At 41.1% G+C, this 18,108-nt stretch overlaps 3 protein-coding genes across 7 annotated transcripts; all 3 read left to right on the top strand.

Moving 5' to 3' along the window:
• The first annotated feature begins 2,196 nt into the window (after window positions 1-2,196).
• Window positions 2,197-3,072, top strand: LOC140577435 (uncharacterized). The gene has a single exon (XM_072697422.1). The coding sequence runs from the start codon at window positions 2,197-2,199 to the stop codon at window positions 3,070-3,072; it is 876 nt and encodes a 291-aa protein (XP_072553523.1).
• Window positions 3,073-5,505: 2,433 nt separating this feature from the next.
• prph2lb (peripherin 2-like b) lies at window positions 5,506-9,899 on the top strand. Of its 2 annotated transcripts, none has more exons than XM_072697404.1 (4): window positions 5,506-5,726; window positions 6,321-6,962; window positions 7,325-7,571; window positions 8,046-9,899. In XM_072697404.1, the coding sequence occupies exons 2-4, from the start codon at window positions 6,385-6,387 to the stop codon at window positions 8,298-8,300; spliced, it is 1,080 nt and encodes a 359-aa protein (XP_072553505.1). In that variant the 5' UTR covers window positions 5,506-5,726; window positions 6,321-6,384; the 3' UTR covers window positions 8,301-9,899. The 2 variants fall into 2 exon arrangements, with proteins under 2 accessions (XP_072553505.1, XP_072553511.1); XM_072697410.1 differs by having other exon boundaries at window positions 7,990-8,136.
• Window positions 9,900-11,845: 1,946 nt separating this feature from the next.
• On the top strand, window positions 11,846-18,101 carry serpina10a (serpin peptidase inhibitor, clade A (alpha-1 antiproteinase, antitrypsin), member 10a). Of its 4 annotated transcripts, none has more exons than XM_072684976.1 (5): window positions 11,846-12,019; window positions 13,537-14,112; window positions 15,799-16,072; window positions 16,263-16,410; window positions 17,620-18,101. In XM_072684976.1, the coding sequence occupies exons 2-5, from the start codon at window positions 13,542-13,544 to the stop codon at window positions 17,806-17,808; spliced, it is 1,182 nt and encodes a 393-aa protein (XP_072541077.1). In that variant the 5' UTR covers window positions 11,846-12,019; window positions 13,537-13,541; the 3' UTR covers window positions 17,809-18,101. The 4 variants fall into 4 exon arrangements, with proteins under 4 accessions (XP_072541077.1, XP_072541084.1, XP_072541093.1 ...); XM_072684983.1 differs by having other exon boundaries at window positions 11,846-12,023; XM_072684992.1 differs by having other exon boundaries at window positions 11,846-12,027.
• Window positions 18,102-18,108: the final 7 nt, after the last annotated feature.

Here is an 18,108-nt window from a genome sequence, read left to right as displayed (position 1 = left end):
AGGCACTGCTTTGACAAAGCTGTCTCTTAAATCTCAATATCAGGGGACTTGCAAGAGAAAAACCTGGGTGAAAATCCCTCCCAAATGGGACCAAGCTGGTAGAAAAGTATTTAAACACACTCAAAGCTCTTACTGCATCATAAGGTGTTTTTTCAAGCCACATTTTCCAGTATGCCAATGTAAGACTAGCTATACAATGCAGGTCAGAGTCATTGTAGTCATTGCAATGCAGAGTTCAGGTCATTATTAACTCCTTAACACTCCAAGGCTTATTTCACACTAAGATGTATGGACTTCTGTACAAACTGGTGGGGCTATTCTTTGGTAAGAGAGGTTTGTAATAATACGTTTGGCCCATCAGCAGTTCACAGGCTTTAGGGGTTTGAGGGGTTAATGTAGTGGTGCTGAAGGTTCCAAACTGTCTCATAACTTTCCAAAGCCAAGATCTCTTGACTTCTTGTTAGTGATCATGATTGACTAGAGCTGGTAGCTTCTTTATGCCGCATAAAAAAGCTGTCCTGCTTGGATTGAAGATCGCTCAGTGAAATGGGGAAAGTACAAGAAACTCAGTGCAGAACTTAGAAGAATCATTATGGATCTATACAAGTCAGGAATGTCTCTTGGACCCATTTCTAAACTACAAATACCAGGACCATCAGTATATACTATTGTACATACCTACAAGTTACTGGGAGGAAGTCACTTTTCCAAAGGTCTGGAAAAAGACCCAAAGTGTCATCCTCTGCTAAGAGGAATTGGTTTGGGCAATCAAGGAACATGCCTGCTATGAACTGGAGCAACAGTGTCGCTATCTCCAGACTTACACTGTATAAAGTAAGTCTTACATCATCATGGACTGAGAGGCTGCCACCCAAGAAAGCTCAAAAATGACCCAGGACTTGTTTCCAAAATGCATTAGGTTTGTTCACGCCTTCCTTTGACAACTTGGTGAAAAAATACTGCTGATTGTTTTTGGTAAGTGGTAAGGATGCAAGAAAGCTTTTCTTTTGATGATTCCTCTTTCCACTTCCAGTGCCTTTTCTCCATCAGCTTGTCCAGAAAGCATGTGCAAAGCATGTCATTTAGTGGTAGCTCAAAGTCCGAATTCCATTTCCCATCTGTAGGGGGAGACCTTAAACAAGAAATGCAGAATCTTGCATGATGCTGCTTTAATTCTTCATTAGAGAAATATCTTTCACCTTTGAACGCCTTGAATAGTTAGCCAATTTCATCACTGATTATTTTCTTACATAAAGCCAATATGACTTTAAATGAATGTTTTGGGTTGGTATTTTAAAGTATAAATATTTTTTACAGACAGTGTAATGTTTGCTTCCAAAATGTGCTGGTATTTAATGAAATTCCCAGAAAAATATTCCTTGTGCCATGATTGAGCATGATTGATCCTCCTCTGTGCTCAACAGTTGTAGAGGTGTTCTTTTAAAAAAATAATACACTTTATGTTCTCCAAATATACCTTTGCTTATTGTGGCTCTCACTCCACTGAACCCTGAATGCATCAGACTTTTTCTTTTAGAGAACTTGCTGCTGAATGTTGTGGTGAGGATGTATGGATGTTTTTCCTTTGATTTCCTTTGATGTTTTCTTGGTCTTACATACCAACCTATACTTTCACCATTAATCTGCCACGTCTTAATTACATTAGAAACCGAGGAAATGCTTTCCTATCTTTTTAATATCCTGCTTTTTGGGCATCAAGTACTAACCAGCTGCTGAGAGGTGCCTAGGACTGCTGACTGTTAGGACAAACTTTGAGGAGTCACCAGAATTGGCAACGCTTGCCCTGTCCTAATGATAAAAACCTTTTGCATGGTGCTCCTTTGTCCTTTGTTACTTTAGAATTGTATAAAACGATAGTATGTATAGTTGATTTTTACCTTTATGCATCAGAAAATCAGTTAATCTTCTAGACTTCATTACTACAAGCAGGTCCCATTAGAATGACTGAAACCAGAAAAATACGCTTAATGCAAGTAAACAAGAAACACTGTCCATCCTCCACCATCCTTTATTAAACTTGAAACGGACGTCACATTAATGAGCCCCTCTGACTTGGTAAAAACAAGTGGATCCACAGAGAGTTCCACGGGGACCCTCTCGAGTCTTACCGGCTCCTCTTTGGCCCTGTTGGCCCTCCTTTAAAAGCGAAGGCAACACTCGCGGCTTCTCTCAAGCATGAGCGCGACCCTGGGAGCCGGCAACTCCAGCTCGAGACTCATCCCCCTCTCTGTCGACTTCTCCCACCCTGAAGATTACGTCATCTACGCCTTTCACCTCGCCTTCGCCACGTGCGCCACCGCGCTCGCCGGCTCGGTGCTTGCGGGCATCCTGAGAACTAGAACCCTGCGCGTGCAGAACAGGTTCGTTTTCATGATCAACACGAGCATCAGCGACACGCTGACGGGCCTGTCCGTCTACTATCTGGGTCTGTTCGATGTGCAGGAAGGCTACCCGTCCAGAAACGGGACCTTCCACATCCTGCCCTCTCTGCTAGGAGTGAACATCCTCACCTTCTTGTTCGCTCAGTTTGACCGTTACTGCGCAGTGTGTTACCCCTTCTTCTACGACCGTTACATCTCCAGATCAGTGGTGACTGCTGTGTGCGTCTACTCCTGGCTCCACGTTTACGCGCAAACGATCGCGTCTGCTATCGTGCCTGTGACCATCGCGGCCAAGATCCACGCCTTCAGCATAGCGAGCCTGCAGATCATAGTGGTGACCAAAGTGGTCATGACGGTCAAACTGTACTTGGTCGCTGAGTCTCAGCTTAAGCGCGAGCCTCCGGGGCCGGACAGGGAGAGCAAGAGGGAGTCTCTGCGCATCATCATCGTGGTGGTCATCATGTTCCTGACTCTGTGGACGCCGTCCTTCGTCAACATCATACTGAGGCAGGTGAGCAGGTACAACCTGACCTTCAGGAACGAGGCCACCAACGTCTTCGCCATCATGGCGCGGCTGAACGCGCTCACCACGCCCGCGGTCTACCTGTGGGGCAGCCCGTCGCTGCGCGCGGTCGTTTGGCGCGCGGGCTGGAGCAAAGTCCTACCATAGTAGAATACACGTAACACTAGTGTAACACTAGACCTCCTTGACCTCCTACAACATGAGCGTTACAACCCTAAACTTACTGTATACTCATGTATACTCTTTCTCTCTCTCTCTCTCTCTCTCTCTCTCTCTCTCTCTCTCTCTCTCTCTTCATGAATGGATTTTGGCTTAGGATCCAGCAATAGTAATGGGTATACAACCTTCACTTAAAAACAAAAGTTCCTACATAGTTCTTGTCTTGGACAAAAAAAAACCTCAATGGAAATGCAACCTATGAACTTTTATTTTACTTATAACTTTGTTCATTTAGTCTTTAATCAATAGATCTGTTTGTTCTGACCAAGAGCTGTTTAAGAACCTTTATTTTTGAGACATCAGCCTGAATGCCTTAAGAGATCTCTTTATGATGTGGTAAAATGCATCTTGGTGTAATGTGCTCTGTAAAAAAAGGTAATGTGTGTAAGGGCTAAGCTTGAAATATGAAATGGATTTTTAATTGTTAAATGACACTGAATGAGTTTGTATGTAAAAAAAAAAAATATCAGTATACTGCTGGTTTTAAAAAAAATCAGAGAAATACTATATTTTTACAAAACAAATGAATACATTTTACAGGTTTGCAGAATATGTTCCTCGTGTGCAGTAAATTCTGTTCTGTGTCTTTTCTGATGCTTTTTTACTCCAGTTATTCAAACTGCATTTTTATTTTAATTGTACTTTTATTTATTGTACGTTTCATTTTCTATTAAAACAATTATTCATATATTGAAAATATTTATATTATTTTTATAACTCTTCAAATCTTCAATAAGACTGAATATGACTAAGAAACTGAGCCAAAATTATGAAAAATCCAAAAATGACATAGAGCTGTGTTTTTTAAATATAATGAAAATGATATAATTACAAAATCTGTTATTTTATATGTATTGTTGCTAATGTTCATTATGTAATTTAAAGAATTTTAAAAATGAACTCCTTACTGATATTCCGTTAAAATGCCAAAATAGCTCTAAACTTCCACAGTCACAGTTCTGTTAAACCCCAAACACACTGATACTGTTTCTGCTGTTACAGTCAGTCAATGCTATGTCAGTTTTTGCTGTTTGAGCAGTGTTCCTTCTGTGCCACATGGTGGTGTTAGAAGCAAGAGGACAAGCGATGAGGGTGATAAGACTGAAAGGGATGACTTTACCCACAAGAAATGTCAGAGATATGTATGATTCATTTTGTTATTATTTATTACAAGGCATGTGTTACAGCGGAAAACAGTATAACTGCTTTACAAAAACGTGAGGCACAGTTTGCTCACATCTAACAATGACTGGTGAGCATTCAGGTACTGAACATTCAAGAAAAACATCCAAGATTGATATCATTACAAATCTGTGTGTTACGGTAATGTAATCAGTGTACTTTACTTAAACACATTAGTTTATTGGTTGATTTACATGTCTGGCAGTTGGCTGACTCTTATCCAGAGCATCACACCTCTGAATCATGTTGTACAGGGTAGTGCTAGAGTCTTGGTAGTGCTAGATTGTAGTGCTAGAGTCTTGACCAAGAACTCTTGTTGATGTGCGGTGTGTTTGCCTGGCCGGGGAGTTGAACCCTGGTCTGCCACAGGAAAGTTTTTGTTGTTAGGCCCCCTACACTAACACCAACAACCTTTTAGCTCTGGCTCCTGAAAAAAAAAAAAAAAAAAAAAAAAAAAAACAAGACAGCAGGTAAGCTTTGGTAAGCACCTGCACCCATGAAACGATATTACACTGATGTGTGCATTTTTAATTTCTTCTATTTGGAATTAGTAGGACCTAATAAGTATAAAAACGAACACAACGGTCATGAAGTATCATAGTGCAGAGAAGCAGAAATGTAATACTGGCTGGTATGAGGACGCAGGGTCTCAAGAGGTTATGCAAACATGCTATTCATTGGTATACATGGTATGTTGGGACCTACATAACATTTCTGACATTATAAACATTACATCATTTCTGACTTTATTTCTAACTGGCTCATAAAAATTAACTGGCCATGTGACTGGCCACTTTGATATCAGTGTTTTGGACAATGAAGCACATTTTACAAAACAAAGCTTACAGGTTAATTTAATATATGGTTAGACCCTCCTGGTGACCAATCCTAAGTATGTCCATACTGAGTGCAGGAGAATGGGATGTGGAACATATGACCTTCCAGATGTTATCAAGTATTTAATACATAACATGATCTTGCCCAATAATTCTGTATACCATAATAATGCAAACTAAAGCTACAGCAGAATTTAGTTAATAGATAATAGATAGTTAAACACAATGTTATTGTAATGATATTATTATCAAAGCAGTTATTGACTGACTCCAAAGTCTAACTGGAGGATGTGGAAAGATAGCTGGAAAGAATGAAAGACTCCTTTAGCTGGGCTGGGATTGGTGTAGACAGCCCAGGGGTGTTCCATTAAATCCCCAGGCTAAGTGGCTTATACTCTGGGGGTCAGAGTGAAGCTCGGAGGGAAGTCACTGCTCCTTGCATGTCTCTGTTCTCACCTGACCTTTCAGAATGATCGTCATCAAAAAGGGATATGAAAAACTCAGACCGTTAGATATGTGGACCAAATGCCTTCAAAGAACGATGTTAGCATTGGGAAAGTAAAGGTAAGTGTCCTGTTCTTAAAGATTAGAGATTATCCTCTGCCTTACCTAGTTTCTTCCTCTACATCACCTAGTTTCTTGGATTCATCAGTAGAAGGTGTTTTTAGGAGAAGGACAGTTGCTAGTTCTTCTCTTTAAAGCTTGATGACCAACATAGGAGATATTTAATACATGATGAATTCTGAAAGTTTTTTCTTTTCAAAACATAGATCAGATACAAAACTTGCCATGTAAAAATAGTCTGTATGTAATAGTATGTAATTTAGTCAACTAGGTCTAAATACGTTATAAAGATTGAATGTTGACACTGCAGTTTCAGTTCCAATAGAGAACAGACTGTTGATTATTATTAGTCCTTTACTTAGTTATGAACTACTTATAAATTCTAGATAACAATATCGATTCCATTTTCACAATGCACTTGCCTTTGTGTCTTCCTCCATCTTAGTTTTAGTACCTGCTGTCTCATGCAGCTGAGGCCAGTGTAAAAATACCTCAACTAAGCTGCTTATGGGGCCCTCTAGAAAATAGCCTCTCCTGTCTCCCTGCTCCCTTCCCTTCTCCCTGTTGAGCACATACCCAACCTTTCCCCCTTAGACCCACTGCCCTAACAAGGTAATATCGTCACATCTGGCACCAATAGTCAACACACCGGCTCAAAATGGCAGTCTTAAAGGTGACCTTCACTAAAACCAACCGGGACAAACTGGCCCAGGTGCTATGCTTGCTGAACTGGGTGTCTGTGATCACGGGCATCATCCTCTTCAGCCTGGGCCTGTTCTTGAAAGTGGAGATCCGAAAGAGGCGTGAGCTCATGTCCGATGAGATCCACTCGGTTCCCAACATGCTCATTACCGTGGGGTTGGTTGCCTGTGGCATCAACTTCTTGGGTGGTAAAATCTGCTACGAGTGTGTGGACACTGTTAAGTTCCTGCGCTGGAAGCTGCTACTGCTGCCCTACATCATATGTACGTTTTTCTTCACCTTCTGCATCCTGTTGGGGGCTCTGATGTGCTACACTATGCGCAACAATCTGGAAGAGTCGCTTTTTCTGGGCCTGCGGGACGCCATGCGCTACTATAAGGACACGGACACGCCGGGCCGCTGCTACATCAAAAGCACAGTCGACCTGCTGCAAATCCAGTTCCAGTGCTGCGGCAACAGTGGCTACAGAGACTGGTTCTACATCCAATGGATCAGTCAACGCTACCTGGACATGTCCAGCACTGAGATATTGGAGTAAGTACATTCAAGACCCCTTATTTATACATTTTTTTCAGAGCAAGGGTGGTGAGCTAGAATCAATACTACTTTTGTTCTTAGATGCTTGATAGAATATAGGTTGCTGAACCTTGCCCCTGGAGAGCTAACTCCTTGTAGAGTGTAGTTGTAACTATAACCATCAGGGAGGTGGATCTTCAGGGCCAGAGATGAGAAAGTCAACCTTGGTCAGCTAATTGACCATTTATTAATTGAGTTAAGCTGGTTATGTTAGAGCAGATAGAACACTACAATGTGTACAGCAAAGATACTCCAAGTTTGTTGTAGTTGATTTAATGTAGTGGTCAAACTGAATGATTACCTATTGTGTTCTTCTCCAGCCGCCTGAGAAGCAATGTGGAGGGCAAGTACCTTATGGATACAGTGCCCTTCAGCTGTTGCAACCTGTACTCTCCGAGACCTTGCATCCAGCATCAAATCACCAACAATTCGGCTCATTACAATTACGACTATCAGACAGAGGAGCTGAACTTGAACCAGAAAGGCTGCAGACAGGCTCTGCTGGAGTACTACACCCAGATCATGCGGTCTATTGGCCTCATCGTGCTCGTCATCTGGCTCTTTGAGGTCTGCATCTCACATTATTCGAAACATTCGATCATTGATTACATTGAAACATGTCACAAGTCCTCCTTCACATTCATTAACCTACCAATGGCTCATTTCTTCACTTGGGTATTCATATGGGTATTTCCCAATATTTTTGCATATTTTTTTTCCATGTAGTTACTAAATAATAAGAGCCTTAGAGTATGGCCGTCAAGTTTAAGGGTGTCTACTTTTATTTTAACAATCGTTTAAGACAAAGGGGACCTGAAAAAGTTTAATTGATTGATGCAATGTCTTGTTAGAAAACCATAAAAACACTGTATCTTTTATTTTACATATGGTTATCTTGTGTCTCCTCAGCATTTTTTGATGTACTGTGCTTTACCTGTTTGGGATGGCATCTTTCTATTAATGAATGTATTCTGGAATTGTTCAGACCAGAATCTTTCTCCCTTCTTCTCCTGTTCTCTGTGTTCTGTCCTTAACCTGCAGCTCTCTGTGCTGACGGGCGTGAGATACCTGCAGACTTCCATGGAGAACGTGCTCAGGTTAGGAGATCCTGACTCTGAATCTGATGGCTGGCTTCTGGAGAACAGCATTGCTGAGACAGCCCGCTATAACTTCAACATCATCAAGAACCTGGGCAAGTGCTACCAGGTAGATGACGACCCCAACATCGATGTACCAAGCACCAGCCAGCAAGCACATGAGAACGTACCCACTCGACAAATCCCTATGACCAGCTAGCCTCAGACAGACCTGAACCTAAACTCTGGGCAACATCAGACCCTTCCACTGAAGGTTCCATGGCAGCCTTGGAAAGGTGGATGAAGCTCCACATCATGATCTTCAACTTAAAGTGCTTCAGGTCCGCTTGAGCACAAAGACGTGAAGATTTGTGAGAGTTTGACCTTGTTGATCTTTTAAAGAAGTTGAGTAAATGGAAGAAAAAGTGATCTCAGGTTAAAAGCCACCTAGTGCCATACCGACTTGCTGACAAGATGGTTTAGACAAGCCAAAATGAAAGGACAATCGACAGGACCGGTGTGTACCTAATACACATCAGTGTGGACAATTTCAACTGCCTTTTTTCTCACTGTGAAGAAAACATGAAATGCATGTGAAATCTGCACAAATCTTTTAACAAGGGTGGAAATATTGAGACATGTTGGCACAATATCAATCTGATGGTCATTATGGCTCCTGAGGGACGTCTTACTGCCTCTGCACTGACAGAAGTGATGTACTCAATTTACGATAATCAAATCTGCACATGAAATCCACATGGAAATAATAGTCTATATTTGAATTTGCTCACTTTTGGCAATAAATGCTTTTATTATACATATTTAATTTATACATTCATCCATTAAGTACATTTAGTGCATCACTTTCTTCAGTGCCTTCACTTCCTGGGGCAACATTCTCATTCATGATGATGTCTAAAACAGACCAAACAAATGAACGGACAAAACATGTCGTGCCTTTTGTTACAAATCAGTAACAAGAATGTGCTCTTCCAATGACCACAGCACTGTCTTCTAGAGGTTTTCTAATCTGTCACATGCTGAGATGTCCACTAAAAATAAGACTTTTTGAAGATCACATTCATGATAAACAGTAATGGGCTAGCTGATGTTTCTGCAGTTCTCTTTCCAAGTAACAAATAATAGTCAGTAACATGCATACTAGTCAGTTCTTAGCTTAGACTTGGTTTTACCTTTATCTCTCTTTTTTTTTTAATGTAGGCCTGGACCGTTTTTACCACTGGAGACCACTATTATTGCTTATCAGAACAAAACATTGAATCTCTAAAATGGTTACTTTCCAGAAGAAGGGAAAGTGTTCCTACTTTTCAAGCATAGTGTCAAAATGTTAAAGCAGGACATGGACAGCTGTCATGTCCTAAGAAAGTTAGATAATTCCCATTTAGACTTTGACAGCTGATCTGAACACTATTAAACCTATATACTACTTCAACTCCCTTTATGCTGATACAGGAGATAATGATTATATCAAATATTTTACACAGTACATAAATAAACATTTGCCCAGTACTCTTAGCCATTAAAAGTAGCATAAATGAGCACATCAGAGAAGCTAAAAGAAGAGATCTACCATTTAATTACTACATGAGCATCTGGGTAGCAATTAACAAACAAACAGGAAAAGAGGAAAAATGCCTTCTGGGATTGCTACGGCATATGCAATCTCTCTCAGAAAACACACCAATTATATCTGTGCATTTGAGGTTTACATGGTTTTGAATAAAAGTCTCTGAGTGTTTATGTCTTACGCTGCTGTACTAATGTGTGTTATTTAGTAAAGGTAATGGTTTAAACATTGGTTTGCCTATTGTTATAGGTTATAGAACCCTTTCTTTCTTGAAGTGTAAAATTATAAGTAGTATGAGCTTTATCACTGAGTCTCCTCGTACTATCTTTCTTCTAGGCGCGCAAAAAGTTGAAAATATGCCACAAAAACTCAAACTTATTGAGAACCTGAAGTATACGCTCCTTAGGGGGCAGTGGTGGCTCAGCAGTTAGAGCTCCGGGCTATTGATGACAGGGTTGTGGGTTCGATACCCGGGTTCGACAAGCTGCCACTGTTGGGTCCTTGAGCAAGGCCCTTCACCCTCACTGCTCCTTGGGCGCTGGAGTTCACTGCCCACCGCTCTGTGTGTGTGTGCTCACTGCCCTTAGTTCACTAGTGTGTGTGTGTGTGTGTGTGTGTGTGTGTGTGTGTGTGTGTGTGTGTGTGTGTGTGTGTGTGTGTGTGTGTGTTTGTGTTCACTACCACAGATGGGTAAAATGCCAAGGACACATTTCACTGTAGAGTGACAGATACATGTACCTACCTTTAAATAACCTTTTAGAAATGGTTCTATTTAGCACCAAAAGGCTTCCTTTACATTATTAGGAGGTTCTATTTGAAATGTTATGTATTTATTTATTTATTTACTCTTTACTCTTTGGACAGGAGTGTAGGGTTACTGGTTGACTTTGAAGAGAGAGACAGAACCTAATCCTTGAAGTAAGGAGATTGTTCCTCATTTAGCTACATATCCGTCACCCAGCATGCATCCTATTTTGAGCCTAAACTTCATTTGGGTTGTATAGACGGGTTGTAGAAGGTACACAAAAGCCACACAACCAAGTCCATAAGCCTGCAGCACAGACAGGCTAATGTATTCGACGAACAATACTGAATGTATATGGAAGTACATAGAAAGTTGTAGTTTTGATAGGAATTTGCACCCTGCAACTCCTCCGGTCCTAAATGTTCATCAAACAGCTGAGCATTACGTTCGTTTCAGTGCATGATCCCTGCAGTGTCACTTACACTGACTATATACTGAAAACCTGTCACAGACACCCGCTCATCCAGCAGTTACTAATAGGGAGCTCTTCCTTTTGCTGCAGTAACGGCCTCTAACCCTCTGTGGAAGCTTTACACTAGATGTTGTAAAATTGCAGTGAGGTTTTGATTGAGTCCAGTTACTGATGTTGGATGATCAGTTCTGGATCACAGACAGCACTTTGTCTCATCCCAAAGAAATTGGATAGAGCTCCATCACTTCCAAGAACACAGACCAATGCTGGGGGCTCCATACCTCTCTAGCCAAAACTTGGCACTGGGTAAAGTGAAAGTAATGTCATTTAGGGAGATTTAGGTAGCTAGCTTGGTCTCTCCAGAACTGCTCTAGTCCAGACCATTTTATGGGGCCATTCCAACGCTTCACCTTGCATCTTGGAGTATAATTCGCCATCAAAGATCAACAGAACAACAGCTCTACAGATCTAAATAGTGCTAACAGAGCTACAGATCTGCGTTGACGTTAGAATAATTTATTTATCTTATCTTTATGGACATAGCTAGCCAAGTGGTCCGGTTTTGTAACACTGCCTTTTCAGCTAGCGAGGCCTTTCCTGCCAACTCTGGATCCTCAGCCCAGTATTTGATGGTTGCTAGGAAACCAATACAAGTCCCGGAATGTCGTGTCCCAAACCGGCTTGTTCACTAAGTAGCTAGCTGCATGGATTTCACTTGATAGGGCGTAGGAGGGGGAGGACCGAGTGAAGCATTTGGAACACGACATGGGTCCGGTACCAGTCTGAAACACCGCGGGCGCGTGCCTTGTTTTCATAAGGAAAAGGATTGGCTGCCATTAGCACGCCTTGCGTTAGGATTGGCTAGAGGTCCGGCAAGCCCCGCCTTCTGTGCTCAACCTAACATCGTTTTACCTGTCGGGATCAACCCCCAGCCAATCGTAGCGCAGAAGGCGGGGATTGTCGGAATACGGGTGGGACAACTATGTATCTAGCTATAGCTAACGCGTACATATTCCTCTGCGCCGTCGCTCTTATTCTCCGTCTGCAGTCTTTCTCTTTTCTGGTACGTTAGCTAGCTAGCCATATCTTAACCGGGGGTTACGTGGTCCAGCTGTAGCGATAAACCATAAACAAGTAAGTAAGTAAGTAGCTACGTAGAATCTGTCAGTTGTTTTTTTGTTGTTGTTATTTTGCGACGTAACGGTCACTAAGAGCACGGATGACGTCGATAGCTGTTAGCCTTCATGTTCCTGCTAGAGGCCTGACGTGATGCCATCACTGTGATGATCCCATGCACTGCTGTCGTGTGTTTGTACGCTTTTAGGACTTAGTAGTAGAGTTGAGCATAGCCTACGCACTGGAGCGCACGACAGAGCACGTCAGGACCTTTAAAATAACAGGGTGGTCACCGCTGGTGATGCTGTCACCAGTCATACAAACACAACCCATTTTTACAGGGAATTAGATGAGAGAGCATAGCTAGATATAACAATGATGAGAACATTATTGTTGTTGTTGTTATGTATAATAATAATAATAATAATAATATGTGTAAAGTTTACTATGGGTATGTTGTTGTCCTTCTCCAGCTTAGTGGTGTGGAGAACAACCCTATCTAATTAAAATTCTGTTCAACCATTTAGGCCAAGTATCCATTCATTCAGCTACAGGCCTTTTTTTTACCTTGGCATCCTGTACCAGCTTCAGTGTTTAGTTCTTGTTCATGCAAGTCATGTGTTGATGAAGCTAGAACACTCACATTTCTTCTAAGTGTTTGTTTTTCATCAGCTAATGGACACAGATGTGCATGTTCAGCTGTGAGTTGATGATCTAATGGATTTTTGAGTTGGATTTGAAGGGGTTGGAACAATGGTTTAATCTGGGTTAAACCAAGATAAGACTCACTGTGCTCAGTACCGCCAATAGAGCTGTTTCCTGGAATGTGTAGGTTGATGATAGTCACAGATAGTAGCAGACTTTAATCTGAGGGTAAGTAACTCAGGAAACATGTAATGTGATCAGTCTTACTTCGTTAATAAGTAAGTTCTGCTCATGTGCTCCGATCATGTGGTAGTTTAATTGCAACAAGGCACTCTTTTGGAAGGAATCCTAGCTCCTGCGTTTCTATACAGTGACCTTCTACTTTATTAAGAGCGCCCACCTTGTACGTCTGTTCACTGTCCACTCTGAGATCCGCCTGCTTTCAGATGATTTCATCCAGTTTGTCCAATTGTAGCTCATCTGTTGTACATTTTGTCAGACATCATCTCTGGTCATTTTTAATGACCCATTTTCTGACCATGGGCTGCTATTTACCTTATTATTTGGGTGGCGTGTGGTGTTAAAAGGACTGTATAAGCCACGGTGGACTTACAGGGGTTTGTACACACATTTCCCACCCCAAAAATATCCAGCCTCGAGCACCTCTAGCACCTTAAGGTCAGAAAGATCTAGAGCATGGTTTGTTGTTCAGTAGATGGGCTTCCGTTTACAAGGTAGGGGGTTCTAGTAAAGTGGTCACTGAATGTGGATGAACTCTTAGCTTTCTTTTACAAATATGAAATGAATTTTATAGGCTATGTTTGGAAACTGTAACACTCCACACTCACTGTATGCTGACAGCAAGGTTTGTTTGTTTGTACCACTAACAGGGGCAATGGAGACGTGCATCTTCCCTATCTTCATCGGTTTAACCCTCCTTGCTGCCAGTATTCACGGCCAGACACAAAACACTGACTTCCAGGAACTGGCAGGCCGCAGCGCAGAATTTGCCACAGCATTGTACCGCAAGATTGCCAGCTTGAGCGATGACAATGTTGTCATCTCCCCTCTAGCAACCACCCTGGGCCTGGCCTCCTTGGCTGCTGGTGCTGGGGGGGATACACGCAAGGAGCTGCTGCAAGGCCTAGGCCTGGCCCCTATGGAGAGAGATGAGGAGCCAGATAGAATCCCCTTGCTGCTACAACAGCTCAGAGAGACAGCAGCCCAGATTGTGGCAACAGGCCTCTTCAGCAGTCAGCAGGTCCAGATTGAGTCCAGCTTCAGCAGCCAGGTCAAAAAGTTTTATGACACCGACATACGAAATGTGAATTTTGCAAATGCTCAAGCGACCAAATCAGACATCAACGAATTTGTTACGAGCCGCACAGGAAACAAGATCAGAGAGGTGGTCACCACTGTGGCTCCTGAAAGTCAACTGGAACTTCTAAGTGCTGCATACTTTACTGGTAAGCACTTGTTTGGTTACTTAAAAAGTGCAGTGAAAAATGCCACACTGTTTTCTGAAAGAAATATTCCGGCATTTCTCAGGCAAGCTCTATTAGATGCATCTGTGGCGAATGATTGAATTAGAAAGCGTGTTGGTCAATTCACATTTTGCATTCTTCAGTCAAACATATTTGTCAGTCATACCTCTGGACAATTTCATACGTTTTCCAGAGAAAAATATTGATCTTATAATATTAGCAGCACAGTGATTCCTGCCTTATCATACATAGAGACTGCTGTGGTCCATTTTTTGCATTTTAGTTGTGGTCAGCATTGCTTTAATCCTATCACATAAACACATTTACCCCATATTGAAATATCTTGAAGAGTCACATGTTCAACAGGAAATTCATCATTTGAACATAACAAAAAAAATAGTTCTAAATTAGTTAAGTTCTATCATTAATCTTACTTTATTTTTTAAATATTCTGATATTGACAAACAGGTCATTTAAAAAAATACCTAAATACTTAAACTGTTAGCCGTGTTCTAGATTGACATTGTTCCTATATTGTTCCTGTAAATCATCAATAATTCCTTCTACTATTAGCAATGCTATTATATTATACCACATTTTATATAAAGGTTTATTGTATGCTGGAAAAAGCTCAACCCTGTTACTTATTGAGGTGACTTATTTTTGGATTATTTTGCACATTTTCTGAGAATTAGTGTGGAAAAAATAATTAAAAATTAAATTTAATCACCAAAAGAAGTGTGCATGTAAGAAATACATCCTAGGAGATATTTTCAGAGTACTGAAATTAGCTGTTGTTTGCAAAGCCTTTTGGAAAGACTTAATTTGTGCTTGTGTCGTAAAATTGTTGAACTGGGAGCGGCACTTTCTATCGTACATTTAAATTTTTTTCATTTTAGGAAGGTTGTATTTCTTTACATTATCTTACATTTTTTGTGGTTTAAATTTATGTTTTGTGTTTTGGTGAACTAGTTCATCCCAGTGTCACATTACAATACACGCTGGGTTGCTTCCAGCTTTGTGACCTTAAAAGACTGGAGTTTGCATATCTAACTGCTATACTGCTTTGTTGACAATATGTGCCATTTTTTTTAAATAACTACAAATAGCTGGAATTCAACAGAAAGGTGTCTTCTGTGGATTACTGCATTATGTAATAGAAATTACAGTACTGTGAAACGGTGCTGTATACAAACAATACCTATAAACAATACAGATAACTTCTGTCATTTATGAGAAAAGCACTAATACATTAATCACATATTTGGATGGCAGCAGCGTGCTGTAATTGTGAATTGCAGTATCAGCACTGTAAATAAACAGCACTGTCGTAGAGGGAAAAAATGCTGAGATTTAATTATTGTAATTTTACAGTTGCTTTGGTTAGTCACTCATGTCTGTAAGCTCTGAATTGTTAATTGTAGAGGTTGTAGTTTTAAAACCGCATTGCCTGATTACATATTTCAGACCTTTCTGCATGAAATTCAACACTTGCTTATTGACTTCCATTCTAAGTGAGTCTGGATTTCAGTTCTTTTTAAGTACAGAGAAACACAGTGAAATGACTGTAAAATGATTGTGCTAAATTAAGTTGGAAAATGCTGGAGCGTTCCAGTATGAAGCTCAGTAGCTGCTGCTATAGAGTTCTTTTTGCTGTTTCATTACCAGGACAGTGGCAGCTCCCCTTCAATGCCAGCTTCACCCAAGAAGAGCGTTTCTATGTTGATAATTACAACATTATCCAGGTGCCCATGATGACCCGCTCAGACAAATACTACCTAGCCTACGACCCAACGCTGAAGGTGGGCATTCTGAAGCTGCCGTGTACGGATGGCATTGCCATGCTTGTCCTTCTGCCTGATGAAGATGTGGATTACACCTTTGTAGATGAATCCCTGACCAGTGAAGTCTTCCTCAGATGGGTCTTAAAGCTGAAGAAGACGTAAGTCAGTGTCAGTTTAGATATGATCGGTTTCACATTACTTTAGGATAATTTACCAAAGCACATGGAGACTGGTAGTGATATACTGTACTGTAACTTTGTTCTCAGTAATGTTAGAAAATAAGATGTTGTTGTGTCTAAACCGTACCCCTCCCTGAAGGTAACGTCTCTTGAAATAAACTCTCCACAGGAAGTTAGAGGTTCAGTTGCCCAGGTTTTCTCTGGAGCAGACCTTTTCACTGAAGCAAAGCCTATCCAGTCTGGGCATCGACAAAGTCTTTGAGAGCGGTGCAGATCTGTCTGGCATCAGCAGCTCCCCTGGCCTTACACTTTCCGAGGTACAGTGTGCCCAAGTCTGATTATTATAATTGGTGGGGATGGATGGGAATATTGAGCACAAGAGAAATCAAAAAGCTTGACAATTACCTGTGTTTGATTTGATGTTCCCAAAACAATCATACAATCTTTATATGACCACTTTCCAACCTCTCTTTATCTCTTAGAGTTAACCCGGCTGTTTTTTTGCGTGTGACTAGAACACTGATATATTTGTAAATGCCTCCTGTATTGTGCCTCATTTAAAAAGCAGTCCAGGCTGAAATAATAAACATGAAAGAGATGGGCTTGACTTATATAGACTGAGTAGGTGGATATATGTTAAAAAAATATTGGCTATATGAACTGTGGAGTGAATGGTATTAAATTTAGGGTTTACATACTACATCAAATGGTTTAAAAAAGTGATTTTCCATTATTTTGGCCATTTAAAGTTGACATCTTATTACTTTAATGCACCAATTTTTATTTTGTTGTTTTGTTTTATTGAGGACTTCACAAAAGCATATGTTAAGAAATGTGGTTTACTACTGGTGCCAGAATATACTGACTTGCTCATCATGCTCCAACAACAGTTGGTATACTCTGTTCATCCCGTTTTATGCTTTTATTCTGTAACCAGCAGTCAGCATCAGACTTTTAGTGTGCATACATGCACCAACTGGCCACTTCATTAAAACCACCTCATTGTTTCTACACTCATTGTCCATTTTATCAGCTCCACTTCCCATATACAAAGGAGCACTCTTTACTCTCTACATACTTTTTATCCCCCTTTCACCCTGTTCTTCAATGCTCAGGACCCCACAGAGCAGATATTATTTGGGTGGTGGTGGTGTGTTAGTGTGTGTTGCTCTGATAAGAGTGGGTTGTTTTTAAACACATCAGCATCATTGCTAGACTGAGAACAGCCAACCAACCACAAATATCTAGCCTGTTATTCTAGGACTAGAGGATGACCAACACAAACTGTACAGCAAGATGAGCTTCTGTCTCTGACTTTACACCTACAAGGTGGAGCAACTAGGTAGTCCATATATGTCCTATACAGTCCTATATATGAATGCATGTAAGCGTGTACAAGGAGACATACAGGAGACAAACAGACCTTGTGAAGGAGAGCTAAGCTGACTGTACAGAGTAGCATGTTGCGAGTGGTGGTCATGGTGGCATCGGAACACATTCACACAATCCCTTCCTTCTTCTTCCAGGTAGTCCAGAAGGTCTCCATTGAGGTGGATGAAAAAGGTGGCCCAGGTGCTCCAGCCTCAAACAGTGCCTTCATGGACACTCTTCCACCCCGGCTGACCTTCAACCGGCCCTTCCTCTTCCTCGTCTACCACGAAGCCACAAACAGCCTGCTGCACATGGGCCGGGTGGTGGACCCCACTAAGAAGTAGCATTGCTTAAAGCAGCTAGTAACTGTACGTTTTTGGATTGTAATATTCAGTTACATCTTGTGTTCTTGTTACAAGCAGTGTTTATGTGATACTTATGAGGTAGTTTACACATCGCAAGCATATTGAACATACCCTGACCACCTCCTGTATGTTTCATTGTTATATAGATAGTGTAATGCTTTAACACTGTAAACTGCACAAATGTGATTCCTGGCAAGGGTTTGCCATGCATTCTTTTGTATGTATGGTTCGTAAGTATTAAACTCCACATAACCTCCCAGTGTATACACACAGATAGTC

The sequence above is a fragment of the Salminus brasiliensis genome, chromosome 1 (assembly GCF_030463535.1).
Source record: "Salminus brasiliensis chromosome 1, fSalBra1.hap2, whole genome shotgun sequence".
NCBI classification, from domain to species: domain Eukaryota; kingdom Metazoa; phylum Chordata; class Actinopteri; order Characiformes; family Bryconidae; genus Salminus; species Salminus brasiliensis.
This window is presented reverse-complemented; position numbering and strand designations above follow the sequence as displayed.